The sequence below is a fragment of the Chamaea fasciata genome, unplaced genomic scaffold (genome assembly GCF_029207755.1).
Source record: "Chamaea fasciata isolate MVZ Bird 193981 ecotype frontalis unplaced genomic scaffold, bChaFas1.0.hap1 SCAF_10, whole genome shotgun sequence".
NCBI classification, from domain to species: Eukaryota; Metazoa; Chordata; class Aves; order Passeriformes; family Sylviidae; genus Chamaea; species Chamaea fasciata.
In genome coordinates, this window is record NW_027094095.1 from 14224852 (window position 1) to 14244412 (window position 19561).

General features: G+C 40.6%; 1 protein-coding gene across 1 annotated transcript in view; it reads right to left on the minus strand.

The window, feature by feature from the left end:
• Positions 1-16170: 16170 nt before the first annotated feature.
• The window catches only part of SNX7 (sorting nexin 7), a 29023-nt gene continuing 25632 nt past the window's right edge, over positions 16171-19561 (minus strand). The window contains exon 9 of the mRNA XM_066192385.1: positions 16171-16551. Coding sequence (XP_066048482.1) covers positions 16471-16551 — 81 coding nt within the window. The 3' untranslated portion in view covers positions 16171-16470. The remainder of the gene's footprint in view (positions 16552-19561) is intronic.

The window sequence follows — 19561 nt, forward strand, 5'->3', positions numbered from 1 at the left end:
TTTTCCTCACTCATAGATAAATACTATGTGTCATGCCTGTCTCTTTTGAAGCAAAAATGACCAGCAGCCAACATGTGACAGAGTAGTAGCAAGCAGTAGAGTGGCCCATGAAATATTATGTCAGTTATGTAAGGATGAAGGGCATAAAATAATACATATATCAAGTGCCTTGCACAGACAGCAATAGCTGCAGTTTACCTAGGTCAATCTTTTTAATATCAATTTTTCTCACAGTGCATCCCGTTTCCTAGTGAATAACGTGGGCTGTGTTGTTTCTCTAAAACCCCATTCAGCTGTGGCATCTCTCTCACTGAGGTGAGCAGGCCAATGCCAGTGCATTTTCCAGGTGCTTTTTCAAGTGATCTCTTAGGTCCTAGAGAACTAAGAGATCCACAGGTGGTGCCAGGCTTCCCCTAGGACTGTTTGGCCCCACATGGAGAGCTGAGGCAAGTCCATGGGACAAGGCTTTAAAGTGCCAGACTTCCGACCAGCATCCAGCCCTGGGGGAAGTGCAGGGAGTGTGACAGATCCGTGTGGGGTCACCCGCAGCTGAGCAGCCAGGGGGGCAGGAGCTCTCAGCTGGCACAGGGTGGAATGGCTGGACCAAGGTGCCTCTTGCCCTCCTCTGAGTGGAAGTACTGGGCCATGGAAAGCTGGAACCTGAAGGGCAATGGCAATGCATGGCTCTGCTGGCAAGAAGGGATAATAGGCTGCATATGCTGTGATATTGTAATAATTCCTATAAGCAGAAATGAGCTGTTGATCACAGTACTAGTATAAAATTGATTAATTATTTTCATCATGTTTTTCAGCTCTTTTTGTGTTATATAACTGAATTTTAGGAGTGATAATGTGGAAAAATAGGTAGTATTCTGAACAAAATCTAAATTCACAAGAGGCCTATTTTACAGTTTGATTTTAATCCTTAACTGCTCGATTTACTTTCTATTTAATAGGGAATCCATCATGTTCTCAAAAAGCAAGTACTGTAAATTTTGAGACAGGGTAAAAAAAAGGAAACCACATCATCCAGAGAAATAAGGAACATGAACCCCTGATGTAAATTCAAAGCTCAATTCAGCCTTAACTACAGAGCTGCAGCTGGCACCTCATAACACTTAAGCAGTCAGTTGAATTTATCCTCAATGTCCACAAATGTAGTTATAAACTTTCTTTAGAGCTTCATTTCTCTTCAGTGCCTTCCCATGGGTTTAGGCCTTTTGCAGACTTCCCAGTTTCCCTGGGTGTGTGGAAAGTTCAGTAGCAAACCTGCAAACATCCCGTGTATTCAGCTCTCTGCAGCTGTGCAAACAGCACAATGCATTTCCAATACTCTGCTTTAAACATGCTCATGGATAATTGAACTTCAAAGCAACAGCTCTGCTGATTCTTTTATGAAGATGCAAATTACTGGTGTGACTTCTCACCAGACTGGGGGTTTATTGGGACAATCAGTCTGGTCTAAATCCTCTCCAAGGCATGAGCACAGTTGGGGGCATTTCTGCAAGTCTAATCCATACTTTGCTCACAGGCAGGGTGCAAAACTAATAGTAGCCTGGAGTCAGCAAAGTTTTCACGTTCGAATCCCAGTACTTCAGTTACCTCCCCTAATAATCTACATTATTCTGGTATTATGTGTAGGGAGGGATCAGGCATCAAGATAAAATTTTAAACAAGAAAATGAAACCAAGGTCTTTACAAAGATTTAGTATGGAAAGATGGAATATTTAATAGATTCAGTTTTTTCTTTCAGCAAAACTGTGCTTAATGGTTGCTAAAATATGTGACATATTTGGCTCCAGTATACATATTTTCTGGTGTAATTTTTTAAATGATCCTTAACTTGATAAATGCTTGGCATCTTCTCCTCTGACCATTACCACTGTACTGCCGGCTTTTAAATGAAAGGTTGAAAAATACATTATGTTCTTCAAAGGCAGCCAAGGCAATTTACCATCTTGCTTTCCAGTTCACAGATAGGAAAGTTTAACTTCTAGATATTGGGAAGTGCAAGTCTAATTAATTCCATATAGAAAATTAAGTCCCAAGAGGAATAAATAGGTTTGGTTATGCCTTCACAATTATGCCTATCTCCACACATGCACCTAAAAAGAGCTGAAGTAATGCCTTTTTTTTTTTTTTAAGCAAGATATTGTGAACACTTGTAAATAAGTGTAAATTTCAATTTCAGAATGCAATTTAAATTTCCCTGGAAGATCACATAAAAACTAATTGCCTATATTTCCAAGTAAGCTGCTTGTTTGTGATAGGAGAATTTTTTTTCAGTCAGTGGTAAGGATCTGCAGACTGAAATTTTGCACCTTTCAAGGTCTTTTCATCTGAAATGCATGTGTGTATGTAGAGAGAACTGTCTGTTCTCTAGTCTAAAACATGGCCGGGTTTTTTACATGCTTTGACAAGTTGAGAACTTCTCAAAGGGACTTAGATACACAGGACAGCTGTGCTAGTTTTGAGTGGGGCATAGTTAATTTTCTTCACAGTAGCTGCTCTGGGGCTGTGTTTTGGATTTGTGCTGAAAGCAGTATTGATAACACAGGGGTGTATTATGTCAACTATTGCTGTGCAGCAATTACACAGCATCAAGGCCATTGCTGTTCCTCATCTCATCAGTGAGTGGGCTGGGCTACACAAGAACTGGGAGGGGACACAGCCTGCCCAGGTGACCCCAACTGGCCCAAGGGTTATCCCAAACCAAACAGAGTCATGCCCAGCACATGAAGCCTGTGGAAAGATAAGGGAGGAGGGGACATTCAGAGTACTGATGTTTTGTCTTCCCACGTCACCATTATGTGTGATAAAGCACTGCTTACCTGGAGATGGCTGAACACCTGCCTGCCCATGGGAAGTACTGAATTCATTCCTTGTTTTGCTTTTCTTGCCTGCATGTGTAGCTTTTTCTTTATTTATAAAACTTTTTTTTATCTCAACCCATGAGTTTTCTCACTTTTCTGATTTTCTCCCCCATCCTCCAGGGAGTAGTGAGTGAACCTCTGTGGGGTGTTTAGTTGACACCTAGCGTAAAACTACAACAGCCCTTTTTGTTCCTCATTGTGGGGCTCAGAGAGTTCAGAATCATGACAGGTTGGATTGGAATGTGCTAGATGGAATTTATAGCTGTTATTGCTGTTTGGCTAATAATTGTCAGGCTCCTGTGCTTGCCATGGGGCTCGCTGGCCTCTCCGTGCATTAGTCTCGGGCTCCTGAGTGCCTGCTTTGTGCTTTGGCTGCAGCCTGTGCTGCCCTATGATCCCCCGCTGCGGGACGTTCTGATCCCAGGCTGGCCATGGCCTGGGCTGGACCTGCCCGGGCAGTGCCGCTGCTCCCGTGCTGCTGCACTGGACACGCTGCAGCTCCAGCGTGGCCTCCAGCCACAGGGACTGTGACCTGTGGGAGTCCACAGGGGCCCAGATCCAGCTGGGAGTGTTTCTCCCGCGGAGAAGTCCACAGCAGGCAGGTCCGTCTGGCAGTGCCCGTGGCCGTGGCTGTGTCAGTGCCACAGCCGGCGCACCCCTGAAGGCGTCGGGGCCCGAGGACAGGCCCGGGCTGCAGCAGGGACACCTGGAGGCACCAGTGGCTGTTCATGAGGCCGTGCTGGAGCCCCTGGAATCGTGTGGCCATGGATAAACCCACGGCAGAGCAGGAACACCCCGCAGGGCCTGCAGCCAGGGGCAAGGCTGTGTGGAGCAGGTTGGCTTTCTGAGGGCACAGGGGCTGTGGGTGAGGCCGTGCTGGAGCAGGTCTGTTCCTGAGGGCACGGAGGCCCATGGACAGGGCTGTGCTGGAACAGCTGCCCCTCACAGCCACTGTGGCTGTGGATCAATCAATCCATGCGGCAGCAGGCGTGTCCCTGGAGAGCCTGTGGCTCACAAAAATGGCTGCACTTGGGGCAGGTACAGCCCTGAGGGACTGCAGCCTCTGGGTAAATCCGAGCCAGAGCAGGGGTAAGGGGAGGAGTTCATTGCAACAGTAAACAGTATGGTCTAGTCCAAAGGAACTGGGAGTGGACGTTGTAATGGAAATAGCTTTAACTTGTGGAATTGCATTTTATGGAATTACTGTAGCAGGAGCCACCTGAACCAAAGGAGGAAAAGGGTGAAGGCAATCTCAAAGGGTGAAGAATGGAATAAGAATTTTGTTTCATGAGGTGCATGTGGCAACAGAAGTACTGCTGACAGCTCATTGGTTCATACATTACTTACATGAATACTGGGGCAGTACCAGATTGTCCTGTATAGTGTCGTCGTCCCCGTTGAAAGTCAGATTTTATCAAGGAGAAAAAAACCTCTCCTCCCTGTGCACTGCCATTTCTGTGCACTAGAGCTGGAGTGCCACTGAGCAGGCACAGAGAGTGGGAGCTGGACAAGTAGTATGTACCATTTACTTATTTATGCATTATCTCTTTTTTTCTCTTCTCCTCTCTACTCTTTAATTGGGGACTCTTTACATTTTTTATTTTACCTCCTTGTGCTCCATTTCCCAATCTTTTCTCTCTACTGTTATTTCCTCTGGGAATTTTTTTTCCTGTTCATTTTTTTCACATTTTTGAAGCAAAAAATACATCAGAGATGCTTTGAGTTTGAAGAGAATTTTAAAACACACAGTCTTTAAGGGACTTCTGGGCTGATGTGCGGATTCACTTCTTTCTTTGCTGAGGAGGATGGGGTGGGCCGAGAGTGTCTGGCTGGTCAGACAGCCTTGGCAAGCAGGGCAGGTGATGTCCCCAGCAAAAACCAGAATGAAGTAGGAGCAGCCCGGTGGGAGCTGCTCACTGGGAGCTGCTAAGAAAGGCACCCCAACCTCATAACTAATCACTGCCACCATTCCTCTGCCTCACTGATGGAAACTAAAACACTTCTAACATAATCTGAAATTTTCCCAAGCCTCCATATTTGGTAGGTGAACAAGAGAAATCTCTGAGCAATAGAAAGCCCACAGCAAGAGGCATGTTCTTGTAATGTCTTACTAGCAAACAGTGTGGAGGTGAGTGATGGTGACCTTCAAAAGCTGCATGGAAACCATGATTCAGCTTCCCTGGTAGAGCAGTGCCATGAAAACCAATTGTGAGCTAGGGAGAGGGAAATGAGGAGGTGGTGATTACCAGGGCACTCCCCAGGACCACAAGCGAGCGTCCCACTGCAAACACACGTGCTCTTGCACCCTTCTAGGAGTTTACCATGCCACCAAATTATCCTCCTAATAGAAAGGAAATGCTAGAAGTGAGTGCAGCCATGTGCAAGCATCCCTGAAAGACATGGCCTGCTGGCACTTCTTTAAATCTGGCACTTAAAATTGCTCAGACAGATGGAATGAAAGTATGTAATAAAATGTGACATTTTATTTTATCATCTACATTTGTTAAGTGAATTCTTCTGATCTTTCCCACTTCCAGTAGCACTGAGTGTGAGTCAGATTCTGACAATTTGCAGTTTGCAAAAACCAACTCCAGGGGTCAGACAGAAAAACAATAAGTAATAATTAATTACAGGATACACATTCATCCACAGAATCTGGTTATGGTGTGTGACAGCTAAGCCTAACAGAAAAAAAGGACACTATTCCAACAAGTCACAGCTTTATAGGCAGTGATTTGCAGAATAGCACTTCTCAGTGCTATTTGTGTACTTTTTGGTCTTCTTTGTATACGGAACCTAAGTATCAAAGTTTTACTAGGAATGCAGAAGAAAATATATATTTGTTTTCCTCTGTCTTCTAAGTTAGTCACACTTGTTTGTTTGCTTTGGTGTGCAACATACTACCTTCCCTTGGTCCTCTTCAAAGCACAGCTCCCTTAGATACATGTTGTCTCTCCCTCTGAGTGCTTCTCTCCCTGCTGCCCTGGACGCACTTGCAGAGCCTCTGCAGAGCACAGGTGCAGCTGGCAGCTCTCAGACTGCAGCAGACTGCCACACTCATTTCACTTCCAGTTTTGTTGCTCCAGAGGAGCAAACCCTGAGGGTCAGCACTCTCAGCTTAGCATTGCTAATGAAAGGAGGAGGTTGGAAAACTGACATAAGCACAGACCGAGTCCTGATGCTTTGAAAGATCGCCCCCATCTCTCCTTTGACGATTTGGTCAGGGACCTCCACAGCCATTATGTCACTTAATGTTCATTTAGTGCTACACTGGGAATATTAAGCAGTAAATGATTGAACTTTTAATTTGCAATTAACTTAAAAGCAGCCTTCTCACTGCAAGAGAAATGTCGTTGAGAACTAACTTCGTATCTGACAGTATTTTGTAAGCAGCTTTACTGCAGTTTATAGGTAACAATTTAATAGGGCCTAGCCCTGAGTTTGCAATGAGTACTTGTTTCTGCTACAAGCACAAGTAGCTTGCACCCCAGGAAGTAGAAAAAATACCTGTGCAGAGATAAATATTAATTCCATTGTGGCAGCAAGTAGGAGTTCCAACTTCAGGGCAGAAACTGCTGTGGTCATGCTTCTCAACAAAACTGAAACATACCTCTGCCTTGAAAGCTGCCAATCTATGGATTGCAGTGTTTACATTGATGCTTATACAAATGCCTGAAAACAACCATAAACTACTAAAACTTGTTGTCACTTTCTTCTTTCTGGTACCAGTTTTCCATCAAGAAGCCAAAATAGCCAAGAAAGTACTGCCACCTGCTTATGAGTTGTAGAAATGAGACCTCCCAATCCCACCAGGTTACAGACTCCTGAAAGCTCAGCCCCTCACTCCCCAAACTGTGGTATCCCTCATCTGTGTAAACAGAGATAGGTCAGATCACCCTTTCTGCCACTGGTGTCTGAAGAATATACAGCTGAATATAAATGAAGCCTCTGATTTGCCTGACTTCAGTCCACGATCAGTGCTGCAAGGGAAACACCAGCACTGCTGCTGCTCTTGGTATCAGTGCTATCTTTGGCTGTGTAGAATCATAGAACTGTAGAATGGTTTGGGTTGGAAGAAACCTTAAACATCATCTAGTTCCAGCTCCTTTGCATGGGTAGGGACACCTTCCACTAGACCATGCTTCTCATCCAACCAGGCCTGGAACACTTCCAGGAATGGGGCATCCAAAACTTCTTTGGGCAACCTGTTCCAGGGCCTCACCACCCTCACAGAGAAAGAATGTGAATCATACTTACTTTTAAGAAACTTGTCACTTGGTGTAACCTATGCTGTTTGATGGTGCTGAGGAGCAAAGGCAGTGAGTGAATGAAGAGAGCATGACAGTCCATTGACTCTCATGTCCTTCCTTTCCAGGCAGTCTAAAAATATTCCCTTTTTTGGTGGGTATTTTCTTCTGTAGCAGAGCTTGTGAAGTGAACATTGAGGAGCATTTTCAAGAAGCCAGGTGCAAGTAGGGACATTTTCAGCAAGTCCACTAAACACCGCATAGGAAGGAGAGCTTCCATCACAGGATGGCTGGATGAAACTTGAGGTTTTGCCACTTGGGTTTTTGGTTGCACCTCTGAGCAAAACACAGACCAAGAATTATTTGAAAAAGTATTCAGCGACACATTTCAAATAATGAATATTTCAAGTGAATTATTATGGGCCATACTTGAATAGGAAAAGAAGCAAAATATTTGATGAATTATTCATGCAGCTTTAGCACTGATGTAATAAGTATTACATGGTGTCAGAAGGAAATGAAGAATTTTGAAATGAAGAAAGAAATTAACGATGAAGGAAAATCACCTGAAAATTGGAGAAGGTGAATACAAAGGTTTGAGATATGTGAATAATAATGAAGATACTTAAAAGGGGGAAATAAAAAGGGTGACAACTCTGAGTCACTTCAAGAGGCAAAATACTCTTCCTCTTTAGTTCTTTCTCTTTAGAGAATACACAAACTTCCCAAACCTCCTTCAGCTCTGTCTAAAAACAAAAAGAGGGAAACAAAAGAAGACCCCCTAGAGTCAGCCAGATGGGAACATATCCAGATCTGGCTAAGGGAGTTATATGACCAGAGGTACTGATTTGCAAAAGGGCTGTAATATTTGGAGAAAAATGGCATTTTTAATATCAAAAAATATCTTATTTATTTTGCAAAATTACTTTTCTCAGCATCTTAATACTGAAGTAGGACAACAGGATTGTGTATTTCTTCAGGTCAGAATCCATAAGGCTTTTATTATGCTTTGGGCACACATTCAGCAGATTTAGCTGCTGTGCCACTGATCACATCTGAATGGTCAGTCAAATCTGTTTTGACATACTGCATCAAGGGGCAACAGTGTTAATTCCAGGTTTGCTCTTCTGCTCAGATGTAGTGTGTACAGATTCTCATTATCTCTTATGAATTGACTATTCATTTTAAGATTCAAAAACCCCATTTTTTTTAAAATCCTATTTTTGTGTGAGAGAGGAATTTAACCTTGTTTTTCTGCAAAATACATTCCTATTGACCTCTTTTACAACAGTAAGGAGAAAATAGGAGAGAAGAAAGAAGCTGGAAAACCCCATCATATTCCAAACAGAATTTGAAATTATTTTTTTTTTCTAAAGTAGAAATGGGGACATGTTACACATTTTTTCCCTATTGACAATGGACTTGGGCTTCTTTTAACCTCAGGAGGAACGTATTAAAATGAAATATTTTACGTTCATCATTTCCGTAAATGTCTCATTTACAAAATCTGTCATGGGCACACCAGTCGCCTCCTCATTGGACATTTACCAGACTTGGCATATCAATCCATCTCTTGCACATCTGCTCAGAAAATGTAATTAGTTATACCCATATGCTGCAGAAGTACATGATAAAACTTAAGAAACAGAAAAGGCCAAGAGACTTGACAGCCTTTCTCCTTCCTACTTCGTGTATTTTGTTGAAGACTGAAGAAACTGAGAAGCTTTTCTTGCCCTCTGCCACAGGGTGGGGATATCACCGTGTCCTAAGCAACTTCCAGAGATAAGGCAAAGCAATGTATAGTTTGTTCCAATAGTGATCATTTTGGAACAGTAATTTATGGTTTAAAACTACATAGTATTCCCCAAATAGGCACACCTCCTTTCCCTGGTCATTAAAACACTATGAACATATCCTTGCAAGGAAATGTTAGATAAGATGGACAGGGAGCCTCATCAGAAATTTTGACACGGGAGTCCAAGATGAGAAGCTCTTCCTACACCACATGACACTCATGGAATATGGAAACTCTCAGCTTGTTGATCAGCTTTTTGTCAGCTCTGCTCAAGTTTGCTGGCAAGTGGCAAAGGAGAGTGACTTACAGTCCAAAACAGAGCTCTGCCTCAGCAACCACAAGTTGTTTCAATGGCACCTTTGTGCCACTGGCTTGTGGCTAGAACTATTCCATGTTCACCAATGTTCAGCCCCTGCATCCACTGGACATGTTTCTGCAAAAGGGATGAGCAGACAGCTGGTGTAACTCCCTTGGGTTTCTTTCAGGATCCTTATTTCAATAGACAATGGTAATTATCTTGCTATAGATACTGAAACAGAGTTATTACAACTGTGATTTATCCACTGGTCCCAGCTTCTTCAAAGTTCACCCCAAAGAATGAAGTATATTCTGGATAGTTCCATCTCCATGGCAAGGGATTTGCAGCTTTTCTCAAAATCTGCTGTAATGAAATATTAGTTAAGTTTTTCACTGATAGTACATTATCAACCTCAGTTGGTGGCGTGTTTAAAAGCCAAGATTACATTTTAATTCTCAAGAGATCTGAGCTTTCAACAGGATCTCACAGTGTGGATCAGAAGCCACTGGCCACTTATTAAAATACTACAGAATAAAAAAATTCTGAGAAGGCTGAATTCTGTCAACTTCGTTTTCATGTTTCATACTGAAATCCAAAACAATGTGTCATTGTTCACTACATGAACAAAGTCATGGTGATGTGGCATTACAGAAACTCCATTTTAAGTTTATCTCTGACATTTAGTTGTGTATGTTGTTTAATGGCTATACATTTTTCTTAAAAAAACCCCAAAAACAAAACCAAAACCACTTTCAAATTATTAGCATTCTTTTACTTCAGTGGGGGGTTCAAAATCAAAGCTGCTGCACCTCCAGCCTCCACCTTTTCTTTTAGGACTAACTGAGAAAAAAGAAAATCTCTCATAATTATAGAGATTTAGCTTTCTTTATAAACTGGCTATTTTAAGATCTGTTTACAAGATGGCAATATGAAACATCATTCAAAACCAGTGTGAATTGATTATGTTCTTCTGAAGAACATGTAGCAATAGAATATGCATTTGTAGCCGTTACACTGCCCTATAATTAAGACTTCATTGCTTCCCTTCTAAACATGTTGCTGCTGCTGAAGAACAGCTGAGATAATTTAAATGAAACAGTGGAAAATGCTGCCCCCTCCCCCAAAAAATCACTTTCCAACCTTGTAGAAAAAGGTGGCAGAAAGACTGTGGTCACTGCCAAATATAGGAGTAAGTCAAGATACCGATTATAGTTTTCTGCTCCTGTTTCTTTTCAATAAGCAAATTCTCCCCAAATACTATTAATAATTTGAATGTTGAACAGCTGGGAGACAGTCTTTGGTCTCTTCTTTCATTTCCATGGATCTTGGATGACAGCATGGTGATGGTGTGGTCAGCAATCATATGGGGAACGTTCATGTATCTCAGAATGAATGAACAAACCCAAAAACCCAAGAGGCACCATATAAATACATCTGAATGCTTAGAATTACTCTGAGACCCATTTCTGCTCTGATCCTACACTCTTTAAAAACTAAAATTAATAGTAATATATTAATAAAATAGCTGTACCACAAATAATGATTTAGAACAATCTAACATCTGGATCTGTGTTACTGGAGAGGGACTCCATAGGAAAATCTTCAAAACCTTGCAGTGTATTTGTTCGGAATAAATACTTTTGATAAATGAGATGACATACTACAAAGCAGAGGTGAAATAGTACTTTTTTTCCATAAAGGTCTTCCAGAAGACAAATGCTTCTATGGGCAAATGACAGATATAGCAATAGCATTGATGAGCTTTGTCAAATTGCAGATGACTTTCCAGGCATGGAAGCCAGAACTCCCATGGCAACCCTCAAAAACTGCACATAAACATTCAGTGTAGGTAGCAAGCCATATACTGTAGGGTTTAAAACTAAGCTAAATATAAATTAGACCATGCAAGCAAATATCCTTCTAATTGTATCCAAGGTATTTTTTTCCTTCTGTCCTATTTTCTAATTTTCTATATTCTGAAATCTATGTCTAGATTGCAATCCAAGTGTCAGATGCCAGTTATCTTTGTATCCTTTCCCAGAGTCTGAGTAAGAGACAAAGTGCAGTTCCTCCTTTTGCTCCTCGGGATGTCTCAGCAGTGGGGTAGGCAGGAGAAAGGGAGTTACCCTTGCCCAGTGTGTGCCTGGCTCCCAGCCCTGAACACTCTGCTCTGTGCCACCTCCTCAGCCCTGGCGCTGTGCACTCTGTCCTAACACGGCTGTAAAAGTCCTCATTAAACCTGGGCCAGGTGCTCAGTGTGTGAGTAGGAACCAGGGGCAGAGGTGGCTTTACAGTCCTTAAGGAAATGGGAAAAAAAGGTAAAACTTGCCAGGGGAAATCATCTCTTGGCGTCTCTGCATTGTAACCAGGTAGGCTTTTTCAGTTTGGTTATAAGAACCTGGCTGAGACTTGCCAGGTTGACCAAGTACTGCCATTCTGTATCAGATATTCTGGATACGGTTGATGATCATCTGTACTGAGTCCCTCTGCTTCTGCCAAAAATCACACATGAAGAAAAGGCTAATAGAAATAAAAGGTTCTAGGTTCAGCCTGTAGCAGAAGAGTATTTCTTCATTTGCTGTACCTGTACGTGACAAAAGGAGGCACAACTGTATTTGCAGAGTATTTTAAAATTCTTTTAATAATTGCATATCACAGTGCACAATCATCATCACAGATTAGAAATAAGTTAATTTTTCTGCTTTAGTGCCTCCCCTTTTATACTTTTCCATTAATTTTCTTTCCTACAACAAGATGGTAACAAAACAGGTGCAATCATAGGAATAAAGGAACATCTGGAATGCACCAATAAATATTGAACAACTTACTTTACAATGTTAAGCTGTCGCAATTAGTTCGCTTATAAAATTTGTCCTGTCCTGTCAGCGAATGAACACATAGTCTCTGAAGAGCTATTCTCATTTAGGTAGTTTCTCTCAAACCAAATTACAAATCTTTTTTTAACTTTGATTTAGATTTACCTTTATATCAGCTGGGTATCTGCCAGGTTGTTTATTGCAAAAGGTATTGCTGGTGGACGAAAGCAGGAGAGGATGTACTGAATTCTTGTAATAATTTTTCTCCTAATAATATAATTACTGTCAATTTCCACTCTATTTCATAGACTCATATAATATTTTCTAGGTTCAAAAGGAGCCTCATAAACTTCCCTCTTTAACCTTTTATTAGATAGAAACTTTGGACTCTTGTGCTGTGTTATTAAGGAGTCAAGCAGTGAAAAGAGATGAAAAAACAATAGTGATTCTGAAACTCCAGTGAGCTGCTGCTCCTTTACAGACCCTGCCAGCCTTCAGGGCTCAGTAACAGCTTTGCCAGGACTTCTTTCCATCACTCTGTATTCAATTAGCAGCCTCTGTGGGATTGCATAGATAAGGCTTCTCTCTCTCTCCACAGTGATGGCAGAGTAAGGATGACAGCTATGTGACATACAGCCAGCTAACAGCAGATCCACACAGTAAAAGCTGCAAAGCTATGAAGTGCTTTATGAGTGTTTTGCCGTCCAGGTGCTTTCTGCAAAGGTTTTACAATCTCATCTTCTACTCACTCAAGTCAGTTGCACCAGCTGGCAGGTAGGAGCTCCTCCATTTGTTAGAAAAGGGTTATTTAGTCATTTTCTTTGAGTAAATTTAAAACAAATCAGAGTAGCTTGTTACACACACCTCTGCCCTCATCCGTTCTTCATGAAGCTGCAAGGGACTGTTTGTCCAAAATAGTGTCCATAGCAGTGCTGATGTGTGATATTAAAATATTACTTAGACATATGAAAGAAAACCACTTGATACTCCTCATGGCCTGCTTCATTGAAGGTTGATTTCATGATTAATTTATGCCAGCATTTTCCTTATTTTAGTGATACTAGAAGTAAAATCCTGCCCACAGCTATCAGGTAAATGAAAATAATTCACTACATAGTGCACAAATCTTTTTGAATGGTCACTATTTTAGGCATAGACTGACAGCAGCAGGGGCCAGAAGAAGAACCTGTATTTATTTATTTTTTCTCTGGACATGCATGTTGCCATAGATCAGTTATAAAGTGATAGAGTCTGTTATCAGGCAACCCTTTAAAATCATTCAGTGCTGAGGGCCACTGGTTTCTTACCCAGATCTGTTTCACCTTTACTGCCAGCAATTTGCTCTGGTGGCAGCTCCCCTGTTAGGTACCAGAGAATGTTTATGTTCTTTTCTTTGTATTTGTTTTAAGTCTAACGAGGGAGAGATGCATTGTTTAGATGTGAACCACCTTAGATATGAACCACCGACAGACAAAGAGGCAGCATGAAAATCCAGTAAGAGGCAGACTGATTTTCAGTAGTCAAATAGTTTAAGCAATTTCTAATCATAAGGCTAAGGAAGGCAAGACTCCATAAAAAAAAATCTTTGGAAATAAGTCTAAATATGAAATAGACTTTCTAAAATTGAAAGTTTTAGAAGTATTAGCATGACACAAAAAGGACAATGTTTGATTGTACTTAACAACAGACCTTATTTTTACATGATGATAGAGTTACTAAAAAATCAGGAAAATAAATACATGGTCACAAGAAGGTCTCTATAAAACTGACTGCTAAAGTCTTTCCCCCATGAGTTTTGGCCTAGCTAAGAGAAAAAGAAATTAAAAATATATCATGAACATAATGAACATTTTTACCAAGAATGCAAAATGTCCAATGGTGCTTCTGATTTTCAGATGTCTCAGCTAACAATGTTCTAGTCCAGCAGAATATACAGGTAGAATCAATGCAACACACATTGGCACTCCCCATCTCAGCCAACCAGACATTACATGTCCTTAGAGGTGTCTAAATTAGCAGCATGGTAGTAACTTTTGGTTACACTCAAGTATTTCTATCCTTCCAGTAAGCCTGTTCAAGCTCAATTCCTTGAACCTCCGCTTATCTGGTATTCAGAGTGTTACTGCTATCTGTCTTCTTGCAACCCTGTTTATAGAACACTACAGAGAGATTAGGAGCTAAAAACAGCAGGCTAAATTGAGTATTAATAAATGCAAATAAATGCTCACTGGGGAAAAGCCAATTCTCCTATATATACACACCGATGGATATTAAATTATTCAGTAACCTTCAGAATAGCTCTGTGGACAGTTCTGTGGAATGGCAGCTCAGCATTCAGTGGTACTTCAAAAAATAAATTAGGAATATGATGACAAAAATCAAAGCATAATTATGACAACATGTACATTTCTGGTGTGTCTGCATTTTGAAAACTGGTTGCAGTGGAACTAGAAAATTCAGAGAAAAGCAGTAACAATGAGAACAGATGTGAAGTGCCTTTTGTACAATATGGTATTAAACTATAGCTTTTCCTGTGGGAAAACTGGCAGTACTTGGAAAACACACTAGAGGTCTGTAAATTCTTGAGTGGCATAGGGAAGAAAAATAGGAAACAGTTGTTCATCTCTTCCCGCAATTAAACAGGCAGAAGGCATTACCTGAAGTTGTTGAGCAGCTGGTTTAGGAAACCACAAAATTAATTGATTTTTCCTACATATTGTGTTGTGGAATTCATTGATACTCAGCATGGTAAATCCTATGAGTTTAGATTTAAAAAAAAAAAAAGGTGAGGGGGGGGGGAAGCCATTAAAACTATTAAGCACATTGATAGAAGCTCTCATGTTAAAAAAAATCATCAGGAAGGTACAGTGGGAAAAGAGCACAGCCCAGCCACATTGTTTTCCCTGCCTCCAGCAAAGAAGGGGAGAACACAGCTGGACTGTGCTCTTTTCCCACTGTAGCACAGTGCACAGCACAGCTGGAGAAGACCCTGCAAGGCACATACAGCCCTCCAGCACAGCACTGCACTGCCCTCCCAGCACAGACTCACCTCTGCATGGGGAGTGGTCCACACTGGGAGAGATCCATGCTCCCTTCAGGATTTCAGGAGCATTGTAACTGACACTTCATAGATGAAAAATAAAAAAAGAGCTGAGCTTTCACTACTACTTCATGGGGGCAGCATGAGAGCACTCTTCCTAACATTGCTGGAAAGGTTATGCTGGTATTCCAGGTCTTACTTGCAATATGCATTTTTTAACATCAGAGCCACAAAATCCTTGTCCAGCTTAGGTGCACAGCCACCCAGGAGCAGCAGCCATGTGCTCTGGAATTGTCTCCTGCAGTCATTAGGTGACTGACCAGAGCAAGCTCACAAAATGCCACCACAGAAGTTTCAGGTGATGGCTGAAGCTCTGCTCTTCTGCAAGGCCAGAGCCCTGGTTAGGCTGTCTCTGATTCCTGCACCTCATTCTTTCCATGTAAAACCTGTGGCTCGCTCAGACCTTAACCACCAGGGAGAACTGCAGAAACTACAGCTGCAGCCTGGAGGACCTTTTGGGTGGAATAATTCAGTGACTGGAAGACTTTAATGCATATTGCATGAATGAATCAGCTGATCATTTTAATGCAAACCTCTTATTTTCTTAACCCGCTCTCTTCCATACTGACTATCTAAAGAGGAAAGAAGTTAAGGATTACAGGAGGGTCAGCCATGGGAGCAGAAGGTTTCACCCTGCAAACTCCAAATGGAAGTTCTTGTGTTGGCAGGATCAGTGCTGTGCCTAATGGCATCACTGTGCAAACAGTCTGTTTCATGAACTGTCACTTTTTTCTTTATCCTTTAAAAAATGTCAAGTTAAAGATGTCTAATAAACATGTAAATACTGCAAACTGAAAACTAAATTATCAACAATTTAGAGCAGCATTAATCTCACAGAACATGTCTGGCATGTCCTATGTTGCCATTGGGCAAATAACAAGATCTATTAAAATAATCCTAAAATCCTAGTCCTTGAGGACTAAATAATGTAATTCTACAAGCACAAGAAATTATTCAAGAAAGAGAATCTAAGAAGCATGCTAAAATAGCAAAATACTTCTAAAAAAGACTAAGACACAGACCAATGAAAACTTTCCTTATTCAATGTTTTATTAAAATTGAGCTATTTTTACATATTTAAAATACTTTATATCAAAATTACACAATATTTATGAAAACAATTGTATGCAAATACATAAAAATATGTAAAACCAGAGCTAAGCAATATAAAGCATGTTTCAAAATGTATTTCAGGACTAGAATACCTGAGTGTTCAAATAAGCTGTTTCCTGTATTTCACTGATTTTAACAGTTAAATTTAATAATGTATCTGATCTCATATAAAGCACTTTGGTTGGGAGAAACTGCATGGAAAAGGCAGAGATCCAGCAGAGATATTACTCATGGCCTGTCTTCAGAATCTTCGTCCACATGAAGATCCACTGTTTGAGATGCTAGGAAGGACTCCCATGTAGCAAGGCACTTAAAAAAAAACCAAACACATACGTATGAGTACAGCAGAGAGATTTCTGTAAACTGTTAGCCAAGGAGAAAACTAATTAAAAAAATGGCAGAATACATACACATTGTCACAAGCTGCTTTTGTAGGACCATGGTAAGAGCCAAATACGGTTTCCTAGGCAGCTCAGTGATATGCAAAATGTTAGCTAACATGCTGAGTGAGCTGTAAAGGTCAATTTTACATAATGACAAGCACACACTGTGAGCACTGTAATTGTATGTTGTAGCATAGAAGATGCTAACATTAATTATGCTCTTCTTTAGTCTCTTCCTTTAGTTACAGGCAAAGATCTCTTCCAAACAGAAAGCACATTGTCAGGCACCATTCCCTTGTAATCTCTGTGGATTCCTAATGTATACCCAATTTTCCTTCCAAGTTAAATTAAACCGGTTTTTTTTCCTAAATAAGGAGAGAATTCATTTTTCCCCAGAGTAATGGAAAAGAAATAGAACCAGAAAGGAAGGGGCTAGGAAAAGGGAAATTGTTATCCTTACAAGTGGTATACATTGGCTTACGGAAAAATGCATTTACAACTGTAAAAACTATTTTTTTTTTTACTTGAAGCATCAATTCTGCAGGTAAAAAAATGAAAAAAAAAAAAAAGTCTCCCCAAAGAAATAAAACCCCCAAATGACTTTGGTTCATTTTGGCTTAAATGAGTGTTGGCAGCTTGGCAAGCCATTCTAAATCATAAATTAGTGTTGACAGCCATGGCGACTATCATGAGGTAACCTGTAGCGAGTTGATGCTTGTTATCCAAAACACCAGGTTTCTACTATTTCAAGCCTGTTAGTAGAACAGGACAGGCAAATTGCTGCAATAATTTCCCTGTTCTGATGCTATTGAAAAAAAGCCCTTGAAATGGAAATGTTCTTACAAATTTTTGACTTATACATTCATATCTATTGTTCTGGACAATACAGTTGATTTACTACTTACTCTACACAGTTTTTTTTTCATGAAGAATCTTTATTATGCACCATAAATAAGTCTTCTGAATTTTCCCAGGAAATACATAATAAAAACCTGGACAGTATACTTCATTTACCTGAACTCTGAATTACATCAGTGCCCTGAAAACAACGTTATTTCCTAACTGAAATCTTTTGCCATAAACTATTCAAGCCACAGCAACTTGCTAAGCCCAGCTCATTGAAACATCTCATATCCATCTCTCATTGCTTAGGAGACATGGAAATGACCCTGCTTGAACTTGCAGCCACCTAACTCCATCAGACATTTCTTGTGAATGATTTCCAAACTCTGCCATTAAATATGGAGATTTAATCACACTCCACTGAAGAGCTCGGTCCTGGTATAACTGCATGTCTGTGTGTAAGCAGATGAGTGGGAGGATCTGATAATGTTAAATATAAGCTCAAAGAAAAAACAAAGAATACACACATGATGACTGGAGCTGGGGGAATCCATGATGACACAAGGATACAGAACCAGGGATACCCATAAAATTAAGGGTGACAAAAGTAACAAGAAAAAGAAAAAACAAGTCAGCAGTAGCTTTGTCTCTGAAGACATAAGAAAGTAGAACATGTGGGTCTGCAAGATAATGAGAGCAGTTAAAAGAGCCTACTGAGCTAAAAGATCACAAAGAAAAAGTATGAGCTTATTTTTGCACAGGTTTTTTGGCTTTTATCAGGCACGGTAGAGATAATTCCTGTTATTCACATTTTGTCCCCTAGACTATGGATACCATGAATTTACTGCCCCAGTCTTTCTCTTCTGATCTTGCTGACAAAAGCCCCAAATACCTTCTGCTGCTATTGCACAGAACAACATTATGCTGTTGTTCAGAGTACATCTAAGGTTTGAATTACTGGGAAAAGACAGGACTAACAGGGTAAGATTCACGTGGAAATTTGCTTTCTTCATTGACTTTTTGGAGAAATATTATTTTGAAATGGTACACTAGGGAGAAACAGTGAAGATACTGCCAGCCTGAACAGTGAACTGCAAGTGCTGAAAACTGATTTCTGATTTAAAAGGTCTTTCTGACCTTTTGTATAAAGCCTTTAAGTTTCATCATTGGATTCTCCCCTCCTTCATGTGACATTGTGGCAGCTGAATCTGTCTGAGAGGCTCAAGCTGGAACATGGCCTCTTGGTTTTGAAATGTCAGTGAGGCAGCTGCTAGCAATGTGTCTTCACTGTGGCACTCAAACTCATCAATTCCTGTTTGTTAGAGCCCAGCCTGGATTATGATCCCAGAAAGCTGCAAGGCACAGCTGTTTTTCTAAGCTTTTTCTAGGTGTGCTACAAGAAAACATCACTTTTTTTTTGAAGAGTCTTTCATTGGCAATGACAGATTTTGTTCTGAACCACAGTTTAATTTAATTACCACATAAGTCCATGTTTTGTTATTCTGTAATTTCAGTAATGTGAATTAAAATACATGTATCAGCACTGGCTGCAGTGTAAAATGGCTTTGTGTTATCTTTGCAACACTGAGCCAAGCTGCACATGTTAAAATGCAACCACAATACATTGCTTAACCAGATAGATATGATCTACTGAAGTCTTGTCCAGACAAAGATACAAAGCATTTTTTTCACACGAGTTATTCAGCTTTTAATTTATCCCTGTTTATATAACCAAACCACATTTTTCAAAATGTAAGAGCAATGGCGGCTGATTTCAGTCAGACATCACAGTGCTGCTACAGCTGACAAATTTCATAATTAACCACACCAAAACAAAACTAGGTCTCTGTGCCTTAGGCTCAAGCTTTTCATATTGTGAAGCATGAAGAGCATGAACGACATTTTGTTAGTGATGTATACTTCAACATTATTACAGAATGATTTTACTCCATTCTCCTGGGAGGTGAAAATGGAGATCTAAATAGAGGATCAGCCAGTTTTCACAAAGGAGACAGAAAGGAAAAAAAACCCCAGAAAATCCAAACTGAGGAAATTAAATGTGTTTGCACAGGATTGAAATTCATAATCCAATT